Raw genomic sequence first — 14,516 nt, forward strand, 5'->3', positions numbered from 1 at the left:
CTGGGTAATTTGTCCTTTGTAGCATCTTGCCCGGAGAAGGTGATGCAGGAGGTCATGCTCTTCCCTCGAAAGCCGGGCAGGTGCGCAGAGCTGTGCTAACACATGGGGTTTCCCCGCTGCCACCTTCTCCCACCCAGCCCTGGTGTCCCCCAGAGCCTCTGGGCCCTAGCATCGCCAGCAGGAGCACGTCTGAAGGGGGACAGCCCAGCAGAGCCCACCTTATCTCTGCAGTGCCTGCTCCAGCACTGCTGCTTGCCCTGCAATTTGGCTGAGAGAAGAGAGTGGGATGCTGACCTCTTGGTGGTGAGGAAGACACTGTAGCCTTCCCTCAGGATAGCACCAATACTCCCAGAACATCTAAGCTCCGTATTAATGCTTTATTTTCTGCTTCCTAATAGCTACAACAGAAAGGAAACAACCAAGAACCAACCACCACCAAGCCAAGGGACGATGGCTTTTCTTTTTTTCATCCAAAGCTGTTCTTTGCTGTGGGCCTGGGAAGTGGCACAGGTGCCAGTTGTCACCCCAGACACAGCTGAAGTAATTCAGGAGAATGCAATTTACCCCAGTTTGAGGGCTCTGGGGTTCTCAGAGAGGTGTGTTATGAGAGGAAGGTGAACATTTCTGAAGTTCGTGTTAGGAGAACAGGGAGTGGAGTTTCCACATTGGAGACGGCTCTGGTGAGGTGAAGCAGTTTGCAGCAATCCCCACAGGATATTTAATGCCTGCTTTTTGCTAACATGCCATTTCACTGGAATTCTCACTTCTCATAGCAATCTGGCTTATGGATGAAAAGGAGAGAAAAGGATTCGTGGTGCTGGAGGCCCTGGAGGCCCCTCAGCTGTGCCGAGCTGGGAATCCCGGACTTTTAGTGGTGGTGGTGGTGAAAGACGAAGCAGCACAAGGTGCAGGGGAGAGAGAAAAGGACAGAAATGAGAAAATGAGAGAAACAGCGCGTGGAAAACAAACAAAGAAAACCCTTGTGGTGGAGGTGAAGGGAGAAACAGAGCTGTGGGCCCAGCAGCGCTGCTGCCTCTGCCCTTGCTGCGGGTGACACCACTGCCTGAGGCCTGCTGCAACCATCCCAAATAACAGGAGAAAAGCTACAGCCGTAAGGTGCTTCACAAAGACAGAACACCACAGGGGTGCTGGACGACTGGTAAAATGTCAGGTTGTTGTGTCCTGCCCGAGGTGCCTGCGAGCAGAGCTGGCCGGGGGGCCGGGCCCACACAAGGTTGGTGCGAGCAGGGCCGGCAGCACGACCCACGCCGTGCCCTGGCAGAGACCACGCTCCAGCAGTGCCCTGCGAAATCAAAGCAGCGGAACCCAAACAGAAACTAAGCTGTGTGCTAAGGAGAAAAAACCTTTCTGCTTGCTCCCTGCAGGCAATCGGAGGAAGCCATGCCGCCTGAGTTAAGTACAGTAAATAAAACATGAACAAGTGACCTCTTCTTGGTCCCCTCGGAGATGGGGGGCAGCCAGGTGCTAGCAGCATTCCTAGCGCTGCGGCCAGCTCGCACGGTGAGGGCACAGAGCATGCTTGTGCAGGGCAGCAGGCAGGGGCCTGCACGTTGCTGCAGCCCTGTGATATACAGCCCGTCCTCGGCATCCACAGCGATGCCCTCCTGGACAGCCTGCCCACAGCTCTTGCCTTCATGGCAGCTTTCTGGCTATGGAAGTATTCCCAGCACCTTCCCCAACAGCCCCGTGCATCCATCACAGCCAGCGAGGGCTCTCCATGCACAACAAGGCCGCATGGCTCCATCAGTCGGGTCCCTGCCTGCAGTTCCCAGCACCAAGCCCGCGCTGGCGTGCGTTCAGAGGAGAGAAGTTTCCTACCAAAAGCAATCAATAGGAAGAACAGAGGCTGAAAGAATGTTTCCCCGAAGCCCAGCAAACTCCCCAAACCAACACTGCATCTTCTTGGCAAAAATTCGACATTTTTTTTAAAGACGTATCTGAAAATTACGGAAAGACATTGAGTCCCTGCCCGTCATATAAATCCAGAGTTCCCGCTGAATCATTCGGAGTTGTGCTGCCCTGGAATGTGCAAATGCAGTCACAAAAACATGTAAAAGTCTAAAGAAAATCTGGGTATAACTCAAAGGAGTAATATTTCATGAGAAACTAGAAATTGTTAGTTTTGTTTGTATGATTGCAGCATTTTTTTTTTTTTTTTTTTTTGGTCTACTGATGCCATGGTTTCATGAGTAGACTCTGTAATATTCCACTTTAATCTCTCCGAGCTGATGAGGGAATGTGTACTTTGCAATCAAAATGATTCATGCGGTTACATGGTCCAGTGCAGAGTGAGGGAGCAAGAATCCCTAATCTAGAACATTAGCACTTATCTGATAAATGCTCTTTTTTAACATTGTGCAGAACCATCATCTTATTTCTTACATAAGGTTCTTTGTAGACTACTATGACAACGGCACTGAAAAGCAGCATAATGAGACACGAGGAGCACTAGGAACACGCTGCTAGAACAGCGTCTCGTTGCAACTATTCTTACCTGACCTCAGAAATGAAAACGCTTTTAGGTGCTTTTTTGTTACTAATGATTTTTTCAACTCTCATTTCACTCGTGTATCCACAAGGCCGTTTCTGTTTATATGCTCAGTTTGCTTTGTCTGCAAGAATATATAACTAAGAATAGAGCTGTGTGGTTCTTCTCACGGAGTGAGGAGATTCCTGACATAATGCCAGGAACTTTAGAAAGTTTGTGGATGTATTGGGAAGGATTCAGAGATGAGCTATCAGAATAATCTGATGGTGACAAAAATGTGGCTTCAAAACGAGAGAAAAGAGAGGCCTCAATATCAGTACGCAGGCATTGTGGAGTTTCTTCCCAGCTTAGACTTACTTGCAGAAGGTGGAATTCCCAAATATTCAAGGGCATGATACCATCCACTGCTCCAAATCAGTGAAATTCAACCAGGATATGAGGTTTTAAGAGTTGGAGCAGTTTGCCAAAGGACGTGGTGAATTCTTCGTTGTTTTAAGTCAAGGCTTGATTTCTCTTGAGATATGTTCCAGTTCAAAAAACAAGTTCTGTCTCTATATTTAGGCTTCACTAATGAAATTTATGGCTTGCTTTAGTAGGAATTGAGACTACAGTGCCCCTTCTAATCCTAAAATTTGCAAGTCTCTTAAGACTTTTTTGGTAATCAGTTACTTCATTTGATATCAGAAGAGGCCAGAAGTGAGCCTGTGGGGCAGCAATCACAAAAAACATGGTTGTGGCTCACGCTGACCTGTGGATGGCAATCTGTCCCATTCCTGGAAACCAGTTTCTCATTCCCGGTAAGCCAGCAGACGTGCTGCCGCCCTCCACCCCTGCTCTCACCTATGGCCCATACCCCGTATGGGCAGCGAGGCGCTGACCGCGCAGACCTGCACGCAAGTTCCTGCAGGCAGCAGCCTTTGTGGATGCATCCAAAGGCAACTCCAATGCAGATGCAAGACGCTCTCCCTGCGTCACAGCAGGTTGCGTATAGGAGCCTAAATTGCCTTTCATTCTCTTTATGTTGCACCATTACGCAAATGGCTGTGTATATAATCTAAAATCACACCTGTGGGTGCCCAGACTTGCTAAGCAGTTTACGGCAGATCCAGATCCAGCTGGGTTTTAGAGCCTCAGTGAGAGCTGCAGGCATGAAGCCTCTGTTTAGTGCCCACACCAGCAGGAGGGGCTTCTTCCACCCTCTGTGCAGTCCCCAGGTCTGAAGACCAAAGACTGAGAAGGGTCTTGGGCAGTTGCCTGTGAAGGGGACGAGCTGGGCAAGTCCCTGCTCCACGGGACATTACTTATTGACATTAGGCAGAAATGTTGGGTGAGAGGAGGGTGGCATCTCAACCTGGTTTACAGCTTAGAAATGAGGTTCTTGAATGAACCATGTGTTCAGGTTATCCCAGGCACTGGAGACAAGTGACTTGAGGTCTTCCATGCCCTGGGTGTATGCATTAAGCCCTAAGTTACAGAGAAACAAGGAGGACTTATCAGCTTCACAGCCCTTCTTTTTCTCCGTCTTAAAAGAATTTCTGCTTCATTTTGTTTGAACACATGTTTTTCAATTTTCTAGTTTGCTAAGAAAAATCTCTGGCAGAGGGGAATCATTTTGTCTCAATTAATTGTGACAGCACTGCCTATTCATGGGGCTCTATTTAAATGAAACCAAGGATAGGCTGAAAAACTCATGGTAACAAAAGTGCAGCTGCACCTCTCAGCATCAGTGTGCCCCGCTGGAGTGTCTTTCTCTGGAAAAAAGAAACCAAAAACAAAAACAAAAACTGAGCATGTAGTTATAGGGAATGCTGGTCATAGCCCTGTGCCGATCCATGGAATCTGTGATACAAACGATGATATTCATCTCGTACCAGAGTCAGCAAACTCGCACCGCTTTGCTGACTTCAGACCGTTGTTTGATACATAGCGGGGAAGATTAAACAAATTAGATACTGTTGTTATTAAGAGAGTTTTTTAGGACAAGTTAATTCTCCTGTCGCACATTATATGCTTTTTCTCATTTCTTTTATGAGAAAATTGTCTTTTTAGATAGCTGATTTATTCACATTCCTAGTCTTCAAAAATCTGTAAACTCTGTAGTGCATTATCACTTGAATAGGCCAAATAATTATTTGAATGCCTACTCACAGACAGTTAGCTTTCAGGAAAATTGAGGCTCCAAGAAGAATTAGAGAGAGCTACCAACCTCATTGAAAGCTATAAATAGGCATTTCACTCCGGGTTCTTTCAGCAACGAGGACTTTTACGTGATTGTTAACTTACTGTGTCAAACCTAAGTGTCATGGTTAATTTAGAATGATATTTCCTGATTCTGATGTTTGAGTTTTTACAGTCGAAGATATTCATTGGGTTTGTGAAGGCGATCTGAAAGTGGGACTTCTGAGAGGAACCTCACTGAGCGCAGCCAGAGGTGTAGCTCCCCTGAAGCCCTGCATCCTGCAGGGATGGAGCGTGTGGAGGGAGATGTATTTATGGGGTAGATTTACTTACCCTGGGATAACATCGCAGACGCCAATTGGACAAGTACCTGCACAGAGGAAGGGGGAAGGCGGCTGTGTTAATTGCAGTAATGTTATCAGAGAGGCTGGAAAGCTGCTTCTGCACTACTCCAGGTTACACCCTGCCCGGTCTGTCATGCGTGTCCCTCTGGGGAATTTTTGGTGCTGTTCCAGCAAAGTTAGAAGGAAATACTGGGAGAAATGTTACACGTTTCAGAATGAAGTGGTTCAGTAAAATACAGCTATACAAAACTTTGACGCTAAGAAAACTAATAAGAGGTTGTCCTTCAAAGCAGATCAAAAGAAATTAAATGAGTTCTGAACTTCTGGTGCATTTGTGAGATGGGCAATGTAAAGTTTTACAGTTAAGATTTTTTTGTGTGTATTTTCATTGCTTTTGTAATTGGACAGCTATTGTAGGAAGGAATGACACTGAAATTTGGAGATTTACCTCCTAGGCCTTGATTTTTTTTAGAACATCAACCTTTTAATTGGACTTAATTTATTTTTCATTACAATTTTATAATCAACTAAAGACCATATAAATGTGTGAGAACTTTTCTAATAGCAGACTGGCTCTGGTTGGTGGTAGAAAACACTGGTGTTAGGGTGGATGTTAGTAAGACCTTCTGGGCTGACAACTGGCAACCTTTCATAAGTCATACCTTTCATGGAAAATGGCTTTTACAAGAACTGATGGCCTCCGTGTAAAACTGCACAAAATCCTTCACATCTCCCTTTTCAACTCACCTTAATTCTGCAGTGTTTTGGAAGGATTGGGAGGTTTAGAGCTGGAAATGATTATTTGTTTGTTGTTGTTTAAGTTCTGGGCACCTGGAGATTATGAAAGTAATAATTCACGTTTTATGTTTAATTTTTTTGGTTTCTAGGATACAAATAAGAATTAAAACATGCTAGTCCCTTCAGCTGGCTTAAGCTGGCGAGGGTTCAAGACAGCCACGCAGGTTTACAACAGCTAAGGATCCGGCCCAGTTATTTTTAATACTCATGCGTCAAAATTGTCCCATCCCAATTTGCTTTTAAAGCATCCTTGGAGTAAGACACTATTTACTCAGGCCGTATTTGTCTTGAGTGCACTTTTACGGAATAGCCACGAGTACCAAAAAGGCCACGTCTGTAATGAGAACCGTGCCAGACAGACCGACCCCCTCGGGGGATGCCGTCCAACAAATCGATCCGACAGCTCCCGACCGGAGCGGAGCGGGGTTTTGCGGAGACAATACGTGCGTTATATGCTCCCCTTCAGCTGCGCTCAGCCTCACTTCAGCCAAAGAATGAGACTGTTTCAGGAATCGTGTAAATACGGGCTCTGCAAAGACTCAGCCTTCCTGTTTGGAAAAAAAAAGAGAATTTGAAATATCTGAGAAAACAGGGACCTACGTGTGAGAACGGGGCAAACCGGAGCGGGGGGGGTGGCAGGGAGGAACGGGGAAGATGGAGCGAGGTGGTGACACAATGGCAGAAAAAGGGACAGAAATGGAGTTCTGGGAGAGGAAAGGTGAAAGGAAATAAGTACAGAGAGCTGGAAAAGTAAGAAGGAAATGGAGACAAAACCCAGGCAGGGAAGGGGACTGCATGTTTCAGTGATTCTGGAGGTTTTACTGACCCTCACTGGGCTCTGATGCCCTCTCTCCAGCAGGGACAGAGGTTCCCAAAGGTGGCACCATCAGTCCTTAAACTTTGGGAGCCCACTGTGCTGTTCAGACCGTGGCCTGGTTCTAGGGCTGGAAGGAGCAAATGGTGTGTGAGGGTCCCAGCTGGGATCCACTGGGATCTGGTCCTGCAGGGGGAAGCTGCCCTGTCCTCATGTCCTTGGGGCTGTGGCAGCCAGGAGGGCTGGGAAGGGGCAGGGGCTCCAGGGGGAAGCACAGGCAGGAGGGGTGCAGGACTTTGAGGGGATTTGGGCTGCAGAGCGCCCTGATGCTCACACAGGTCCACAAAGAGCTAAGGCAAAGTGCACAGAAGCGCTTCTTTTTTTCTCAGCATTGGCACTTGTTGGGCTGGCTGGTGTTGGTTCTGTTCCTAGAGGGCCAGTGGGGTGAATTTGGGTCAATGTTCCTCTTCCTCAGCCAAAGTGAGGTGCAGCCTGCACATCCCCCCAAAACAGGCATGCCCACTGCATTGCCGGGACTCAGCAGAGGCTGGCTATGAGACTCCTGTTCATGGAGGGGAACAGGGGGAGTTTGGGGTCGGGGATGGCAGGAGAACTGCAAAGACTGCTGTGGGACAGGGACAGAGCCTTGGGACAGGGACAGAGCCCCCATGACATGGACAGAGCTCCGGGACAGGGACAGAGCCCCAGGCTGGCACCAGCCGCTGCAGGCTGCCCCCGATGTGCTGTGGGATGTGCCCCCACCTGCTGCAGGGTGCCCCCACCTTCTTGCAATGCCCCCAGCCCCTGCAGGACATCACCCCAGACGTGCTGTGGGACACCCCCTCCATTTATCACTCCACTCCCGGAGGCTCCCCCAACAACCCCCTTGGGCGCTGCCCCCGGCACTTTGCGGGATGCCCTCCAGCAGCCCTGGGACACCCCCCAGCCCCTCCTCGGGCTGTCCCCCGAGCCGTGCCGAGCCCCCCGTTGCCTCGGGTGTCCCCCCCTCCCCGGGCTCCACCAAGCCCCGTGGCTCGGAGGGGTGCGCGCAGCATCCCGCTGCCGGGGCGGGGGTGACTCACGGCGCGGCGCACGGCAGCCCCCAGCTTTATAACGGCCGGGGCGGCACCGAGCACCGAGCCCGGCTCCTCTGCGCCTCTCCGAGCCCGAGGGGGAGAGCGGGGGGCCGCGGCCGAGGGCCGGCACCATGCGGAGCCTGCGCGGAGCCCCGCCGCCCCTGCCCGTGCTGCTGCTGCTGCTGGGGCTGGGGCTGGCGGCGGGGCGCGGAGCCGTCATCACCGGGGTGAGAGGCTCGGCACGGCTCGGCATGGCACGGCACGGCTTGGCACGGCTTGGCACGGCTCCGACGGCACCGACGGGACGGGCCGGTGCCGCTGCGGGGCTCTGCCGGGGAGCGGGGGCGGCCGGGGAAGGGGTGCGGGGATGGAGGGGTCTCCCCGCCGGAGGGATGCTCCCAGCGCCGGGGGATCCCCGGGATGAACGCGACGGGGGTGGAGGGGCTCTGATGTGCCGGGGGGGGACACACACTGAGGGTGTCCCTGCGGGATGGGGTGTCTGGAGATGGGGGGTCCTTGGGGTGGGGGACAGGAGAGCTGGGGGGTTCTTTGGGGTGGCTGGTGCCACCGTATGGGGTCTCCGTGCGGCGGGTGATGCTGGGGCTGGCGGCTTCCTGGGGCTGTGGGGTCTGTCCCGGGGGTATGGGGTCTGTCCCGGGGCACCCGTCCGCCCCTTGCACACCCCAGCCCCGGCTGCCCCCCCCCCGGGCCGGTCTCGGGGTCCCCCCCTGCCCGCAGCCCCGCTCCTGCAGCCCTGCCTGCTCGCAAGGCAGGCGCCGGTATTGCAAGCACCACAAAACGCTGCTCTTTCGCCTCTTTTCTTTTTATTTCTCTCCCCCAAGTCTGACCGTGCTGCTTCTTCCCCTCAGTAGCCGCCCGTCGCAGATGAGCCCTCTGTTGTTGTTGTTGTTGTCGGGCTCGAGATTTACTTTGCTTGTGAAAATATTTTTTTTCCAAAGACGTTATTTAACCCGAAGCGTTGCATCACTCTTAAGTAAAATGATTTTTTTTTTTTTTTCTTTCGTGTTTGCTTTGGATTAATAACCCGGCGCTTGCATTCTTGTGAGAGCTCACATGTCTTTTGTAACCCTCCGAAGTTGTACTCGCAGCAGCGGGAACTCCCTGGCGGTCCAGGCTCCCAATGCCGAGCTCCCTGAAGCTGGTGGAAGAGCTCGTAGGCACTTCTCTGGCTGGCAGATAGCTCCCAGACTGGCAGGGTTTGCAGAGGAGAGAGTGTGAAGGGATCTTTTAAAATTTGAGAATCGGAGGTTCCTTTTATATGGCAATATTTCGAGCCATGGAGGAGCGGTTTATATAAGTCTTGTCAAAGTTGTGGCTTCGCCTTTAAAACATAATTAATAAATTAAATGAAGTAACTGCGAAGCTCTGAATAAAAGATTAGAGACAGAATGTGTTGAAAAAGTAAAAATAGATTAGAAATAGCAAATGTTACTTTATTAACTGCTGCAGTGTATTTCTGCCTAAACCACCGGGATGCGTGTTTGGCTCCTGAACGAGCAGGCAGATCTCAGGTGAGAGCTGATGTAGGTGTTCCTGTCCGCATTCCCCGAGCCTGAAAGTGCTTTTCCTTTGCAATTGAAGGACTCGATTCAAACCTTCCTTACTCCTGTGGCTGTCCATGTTCCGACTTCAGCTGGCTTTGGAGCCAGCATTTCACCAGGGACTTTTTCCTCGAGCAGCATTTTCCACAGAGCCGTGTTAAATGGGGTGCTGGGGAGGAATGTCCTTCGTGTTGTGTCCTGTGCACGTTAGGAGGCTCGGTGTGAGTTACACATTGGAGTTAAGGTGTGGGCAGCAGCGTTTGGGCTGAATATTTTACTAGCCTGTCATACGTTTTTGGAAGGGGAACCTGAAAACTCCTGCCAGATGTGTATATGTGCGTGGTGAGTGTGAGCTTTAACACGAAACATCACCCAGTGCAGGGCTTTAGGTCCCCTGGGGGTGCTGCTCACTGCTTGCCTCTCTCCCTGATGGTTTTGACCTCCAAGCCCCAAATGACCAACCTGCAGCTTTTGTGACCAGGGCAAAAATTAGAACAGCAGAAGGATTTATTTTTTTTTAAGAGGTTGCAAAGTAAATACTATCTACATGGAAGGCTGCACGGGCAGTTTTGCGGACATATTACTCTTTTAAGTAAATACTCTGTGTGTTTGGGCTCACTTGTAGCACAGAGCTCTTCGCTTTGCTAAATGTGTGTCCAGGAGGAGTGCTGGCCCTTTGGGTTGCACGCACTATTAGTGGCTTGACACTAATGCAGCAGCTTTTTCCTAAATTACTAGCTGCTCTGTAAATACAGATTTTGGTCTGGTGTTGCTGTTTGAAATAGTGTAATATTTACCCAGCAGAGTACAGTCTAGTGGCATTTATTATGTAAATCCCGAGGTAAGACCTGTAAGCGTTTTTCCTCAAGTGGATATTTGTTCTGATACGCAGCCTTCCCCAGAGCCCTTATCATCTGTTATGTACATTTTCAGAAATTGCCTGTTTATGTACTGCTGACCGGAGCCTTTGGTCCAGCAGCTCTGCTGCCAGCCATGAGGAGGGCAGTGAGTTAACTAAACTCACTTTTGGGGTGTAATCAGAGCCTTTAACTAACGGGATTTCTCACTGCAGAAAGACCAGCTTTAGCACTAAACCCATATAATAACAAGTCTGGAAATCTTTTGGTTAAAAAAATAAGCAAAAGGCGTGCAAGAACCTTTTCCAATTCCTAATACATCAATTGCTCTTCACGGTTTCTGGGTTTTGAAATATCCCTAATAGTTTGTGTTTTGGTTGGTGCTTAACGAAGCCACGAAGTGTATCGGATAAGTGGCTGAAATTTTTATTTCCTTCTTGCAGGGAAATTTTTATTTCCCTCTTGCAGGGTGAGTGCCTCCACTGTAGCATTTTCCTGGGTGTGGACACTTACACAAAGCTTTTTCTGCTACACGTTTGAGACCTCACGTAATTCCAAATAACCACAAAATCCTTATTTAAACTTTTATTTTGTCTACCTCCACTGGGAGTTTGCTGATGAAACTATCGAGCATTCTTGCATTTGAAAGGCACTCAGCCACAAGATATTATCGTAAAAAGGTAGACGGAATAGTTACCTAAAAATCCTTAAATTTGCAGATAATTTTGTTTCTTAGCTTCTCTGCAAGACTTCTTTGCAACTGGTGCACTCGGTCCTTGCTCCCATATGGGAAAGCTTGGTGGCACGGGCCATGATCACTGCAAATCAGTGACAGTCTTGGGGCTGATCCTGTCTCTGGGGTCTGGGCTTTAAGCACAGCTTTAAACACCCTGCAAGGTGCCAGGAGCCCACACGTCCTCCTCAGACCTTGTTGTCCTGCCTTAAGGAGCTGCAATAACTCGTGGGGTGTCGAGGTAGCTGTTAGGCACCTGAGCTGTCCTATTTGTGGAAGGCATTTATTATTAATTTTGTCTGCATAACTCTTTGTCAAACTGCAGGCCTGCGACAGAGATCAGCAGTGCGGAGGAGGGATGTGCTGTGCGGTCAGCCTGTGGATCCGCAGCCTGCGAATGTGCACGCCGATGGGGAATTTGGGAGAGGAGTGCCATCCTTTGAGTCACCGGGTGAGTACGTCCCGGGGCTGCGGGCTGCCCCAGGCAGGGCAGGGACAAATACAGATATCTGGGAGTCACACTGCATGAAGGTTATGCATGGTGGAAATGTGGGGAAGCATCATGTGCATTGCAATCCATCGAGCATCTTTATGGAAATAGTGCTGATACATACCTAAGAAAATGTCTTCAGAATAATTCTGACAGTAATACAATACTACACGCTGTTCAGTTTGTTTTCCTATTATTTAGTTCTTGCTGATTTGCTCCGTTACATGACCTGAAACATCCCAAGCAGCTCCTGAGCCCAGCCCTGCTCTCGCACACGAGCTGCTGAGCTCCATGGATCTGAACGAGATCCCATCACAGCCACAGACGTGTCACCAGGATCTGTTGGGACACCCAGCACAGCACTGCAGTGCTGTCCCTACCATTGAGCAGCGATGGCATGCTGTACTCCGGGGGCCAAGAGCCGCTGGTGCCTTCCGAGGTGGTAGGGAAGGTGCTGAGACCAAGCGAAGAAGAGCACGGTCCCAGAGCCATCACGATGAGGGATACCAAGGCAATGCATTTAGTTTAGCACTGTAGTCAGCTGCCTCTTTCACACTTTCCTTCAGTGCCTGGCTTCTCAGCTCTGTCTCTCTAGTTAATTTTCTCAGTTTTAGGAAGTGCAAAGCTCTGTTCTATTACAATTATTATTATTTTTAAATTTTCTACTGTGGCATTGGGGACCAAATTCTCATTCTTAATGTGAAATGTAGGAATCTCAGGACGAAAGAAACTGTCCTCTATTATTTATTTTTTTAAATGGGCTTATTGCTATTGCAAGATAATTTATACTGTCTGATATATTTTAGGCTAATTACAATCAGGGAAGATGCCTGCCACCCCAGGCTAATGGTCGCAGTCATGGGTGTTGTGAGCTTTATGAGGTTAATTTCAGATGCAGATTCCTCATCTCAAACACAAAGCAAACTGATTTCCTGTAGCATGTAAAATGACGTATTTTTAGGGTGGAGAGCTCACTCAACAGCTTCTCTCCCCTAAATACCTGGGAGGGGTCTGCTGGGGACCAGTCACCCTGACCACCAGCACCTTCCTAGGCCTGCAGGCCACGCATGGAGCAGCAGCACCGGGTTGGTCTCTGCACGTGTTGCTGTGCCACTGCGTTTGCACTCCCCTGTTGAAGGCTATGTATATGGAATTAGTGCTGCTGGGAGACCACCCTTGTGCTCCCCCGTCACAGCTGTCCCACCGCTGGTGGCCCCCACGGCCACACCACCGCCTGGGGGACCTCCCGAGAGGTGCCCAGAGGAGATGGCTGGTGGATGGCTTTGCACCTCCTGGTTTCCTTCTCAGCAACTAGATGGCGTTGGCTCGATGCTGTTAGCAGCCTCTCCTGGCACCGCAGAGGCAGGCTTTGCAGCAGGTGAGGGTTGGCAGGACCGCAGGCAGAGCTGGCAGCACCGGGGAGAGGCTTTGCTGCCATTGTGCACCTCGCACACAGCCCCCGTGTCCCTCCCTTGCCACCTCCAGGCTCCTGTCACCCCCTTGCTCATCAAAATCTGGGGCTGGGCTTGTGATGGGGCAATGCTCCCCATCCCCATAGCGCTGCCACCCGCCCCCTGTCCCTAGCCAGGTGTGTCCCCCCCCAGCTCCAGCGTGGGCGTCCCCCTGAAAGAGCTGTTTCCTTGCTGAGCGTAAGGCTTTGAATAAACCCCTTCAGCTGTCGGAGGCACCTCTGAGTCAGCCGTGCCAGCACGAGAAGCTGAGAGTTTAGGTTTTTCTGCAGTGCTGTGCGTGGGCACCGGCAAGGTGTGATTCCTGTGGGGAGCTCCTGGCTCCGTGCCCGGTGACCTCTGTGCTCGTGCGGAGGCACCGGGGTGGGGGAAAGGGGGAAGCCCGCAGCATCGCTCGTGCTGGGCTCCTCTCCAGGGGGTGCTGAGCACCGGCTGGTGCTGGCCTGAGGACCTCAATGTGATAAACAGGTCCTCAGCAGGTGATAAACCTGACACCTGCTCTCTCTGTGCCCAGGTGCCCTTCCCGGGGCGGAGGATGCACCACACCTGCCCCTGCCTCCCCAGCCTGGCGTGCGCACGGACTTCTCCCAGCAAGTTCAGGTGTTTGCCGGACTTCAGGAAAGAGGACGTCTTCTTCTAGCAGGAGCTGCTCGGCGCGAGGAAGGGCCGCTCGATGTGTTCCTGTTCTAGTTGTCGTGGTGAACAAGGTACTTACCGGGGAACCCCCTCTCACACACTGTCCTGCCTCGCCACCACCCAAACCGACGATGCGATGCTGTGCTGTTGTGGCCAAGGTTTTCTGAGGGGCTGGCGGTGATGGGGTGGGCGAAGCGAGATGTGCTAACGTGACGCTGCTTTCTGAGGACAGGAGCCCACGGTCCTGTTGTCCCCGTGGTTCCAGCATAGCCCCAGAGCGAGAACATCCAAGGTTATCGTCACCTTTGGAAAATTTTGGCCATGTTTTTACACTTTGGGATGCCTGAATCGAACTGAGATTTGAGTAATTCTATGGTGTGAAGCATACGATGATTGCCAAAAACCTGTATTTACATTTCATTTCTTTATTAATATAACTGTCCTTGTAAGTTAGGCACATCTCTACATTAAAAGATTAACCAATAGATGTAGATTTTACACTTTTAAAAAGTGGGAGATGGAACCAAAGCATTTCAGTATTCAAAGCATTAAATATTTTGTTATTTTAGTATTTTAAGATGAGGAAAAGTTGTTGTTACTTGAGTTGGTGTAAAACTACCTGATCATCTCAAACTCTGTATTAAGATGTAGTTTATATTAAAAAAGGAACCCTGAAGTTTCTTGTAATGGGCTGCCTGACTTCTTGTATATGTATGGATTTGCTGTGTAAAAATTCTGTATCAGAATAATGGCAGTATGTTATTTGATTTATTTTAATATTATAACATTATTTTGTCACTGTGGTTTTCAATTTTTATTTGGTGTAATCTGTTATCACGTAACTCAATTCACCCAAGCTAGCAGAGCTCCTTAAAGGTAGCTTAGGAGAAGATGGTGTGCCTCTGCCTGCTGTTAGGGAAGCTCAGCAGTTAACAAGGCACGAACGCCTCAGCCGAGCTGCACTCTTGGATGGAGATGAGGGGGAATATTGGTGGAGCTCACATGAGAGGTTTTTCTTGGCACATGCCTCAAAGGATCAACTTTAGCCTG

The 14,516-nt window shown here is 50.0% G+C and overlaps 1 protein-coding gene across 1 annotated transcript; it reads left to right on the forward strand.

The window, feature by feature from the left end:
• The first annotated feature begins 7,746 nt into the window (after positions 1-7,746).
• Positions 7,747-14,265, forward strand: PROK2 (prokineticin 2). The gene is made up of 3 exons (XM_068694557.1): positions 7,747-7,946; positions 11,197-11,322; positions 13,345-14,265. The coding sequence occupies exons 1-3, from the start codon at positions 7,851-7,853 to the stop codon at positions 13,468-13,470; spliced, it is 348 nt and encodes a 115-aa protein (XP_068550658.1). The 5' UTR covers positions 7,747-7,850; the 3' UTR covers positions 13,471-14,265.
• Positions 14,266-14,516: the final 251 nt, after the last annotated feature.

Source organism: Anas acuta, chromosome 11 (assembly GCF_963932015.1).
Source record: "Anas acuta chromosome 11, bAnaAcu1.1, whole genome shotgun sequence".
NCBI classification, from domain to species: Eukaryota; Metazoa; Chordata; class Aves; order Anseriformes; family Anatidae; genus Anas; species Anas acuta.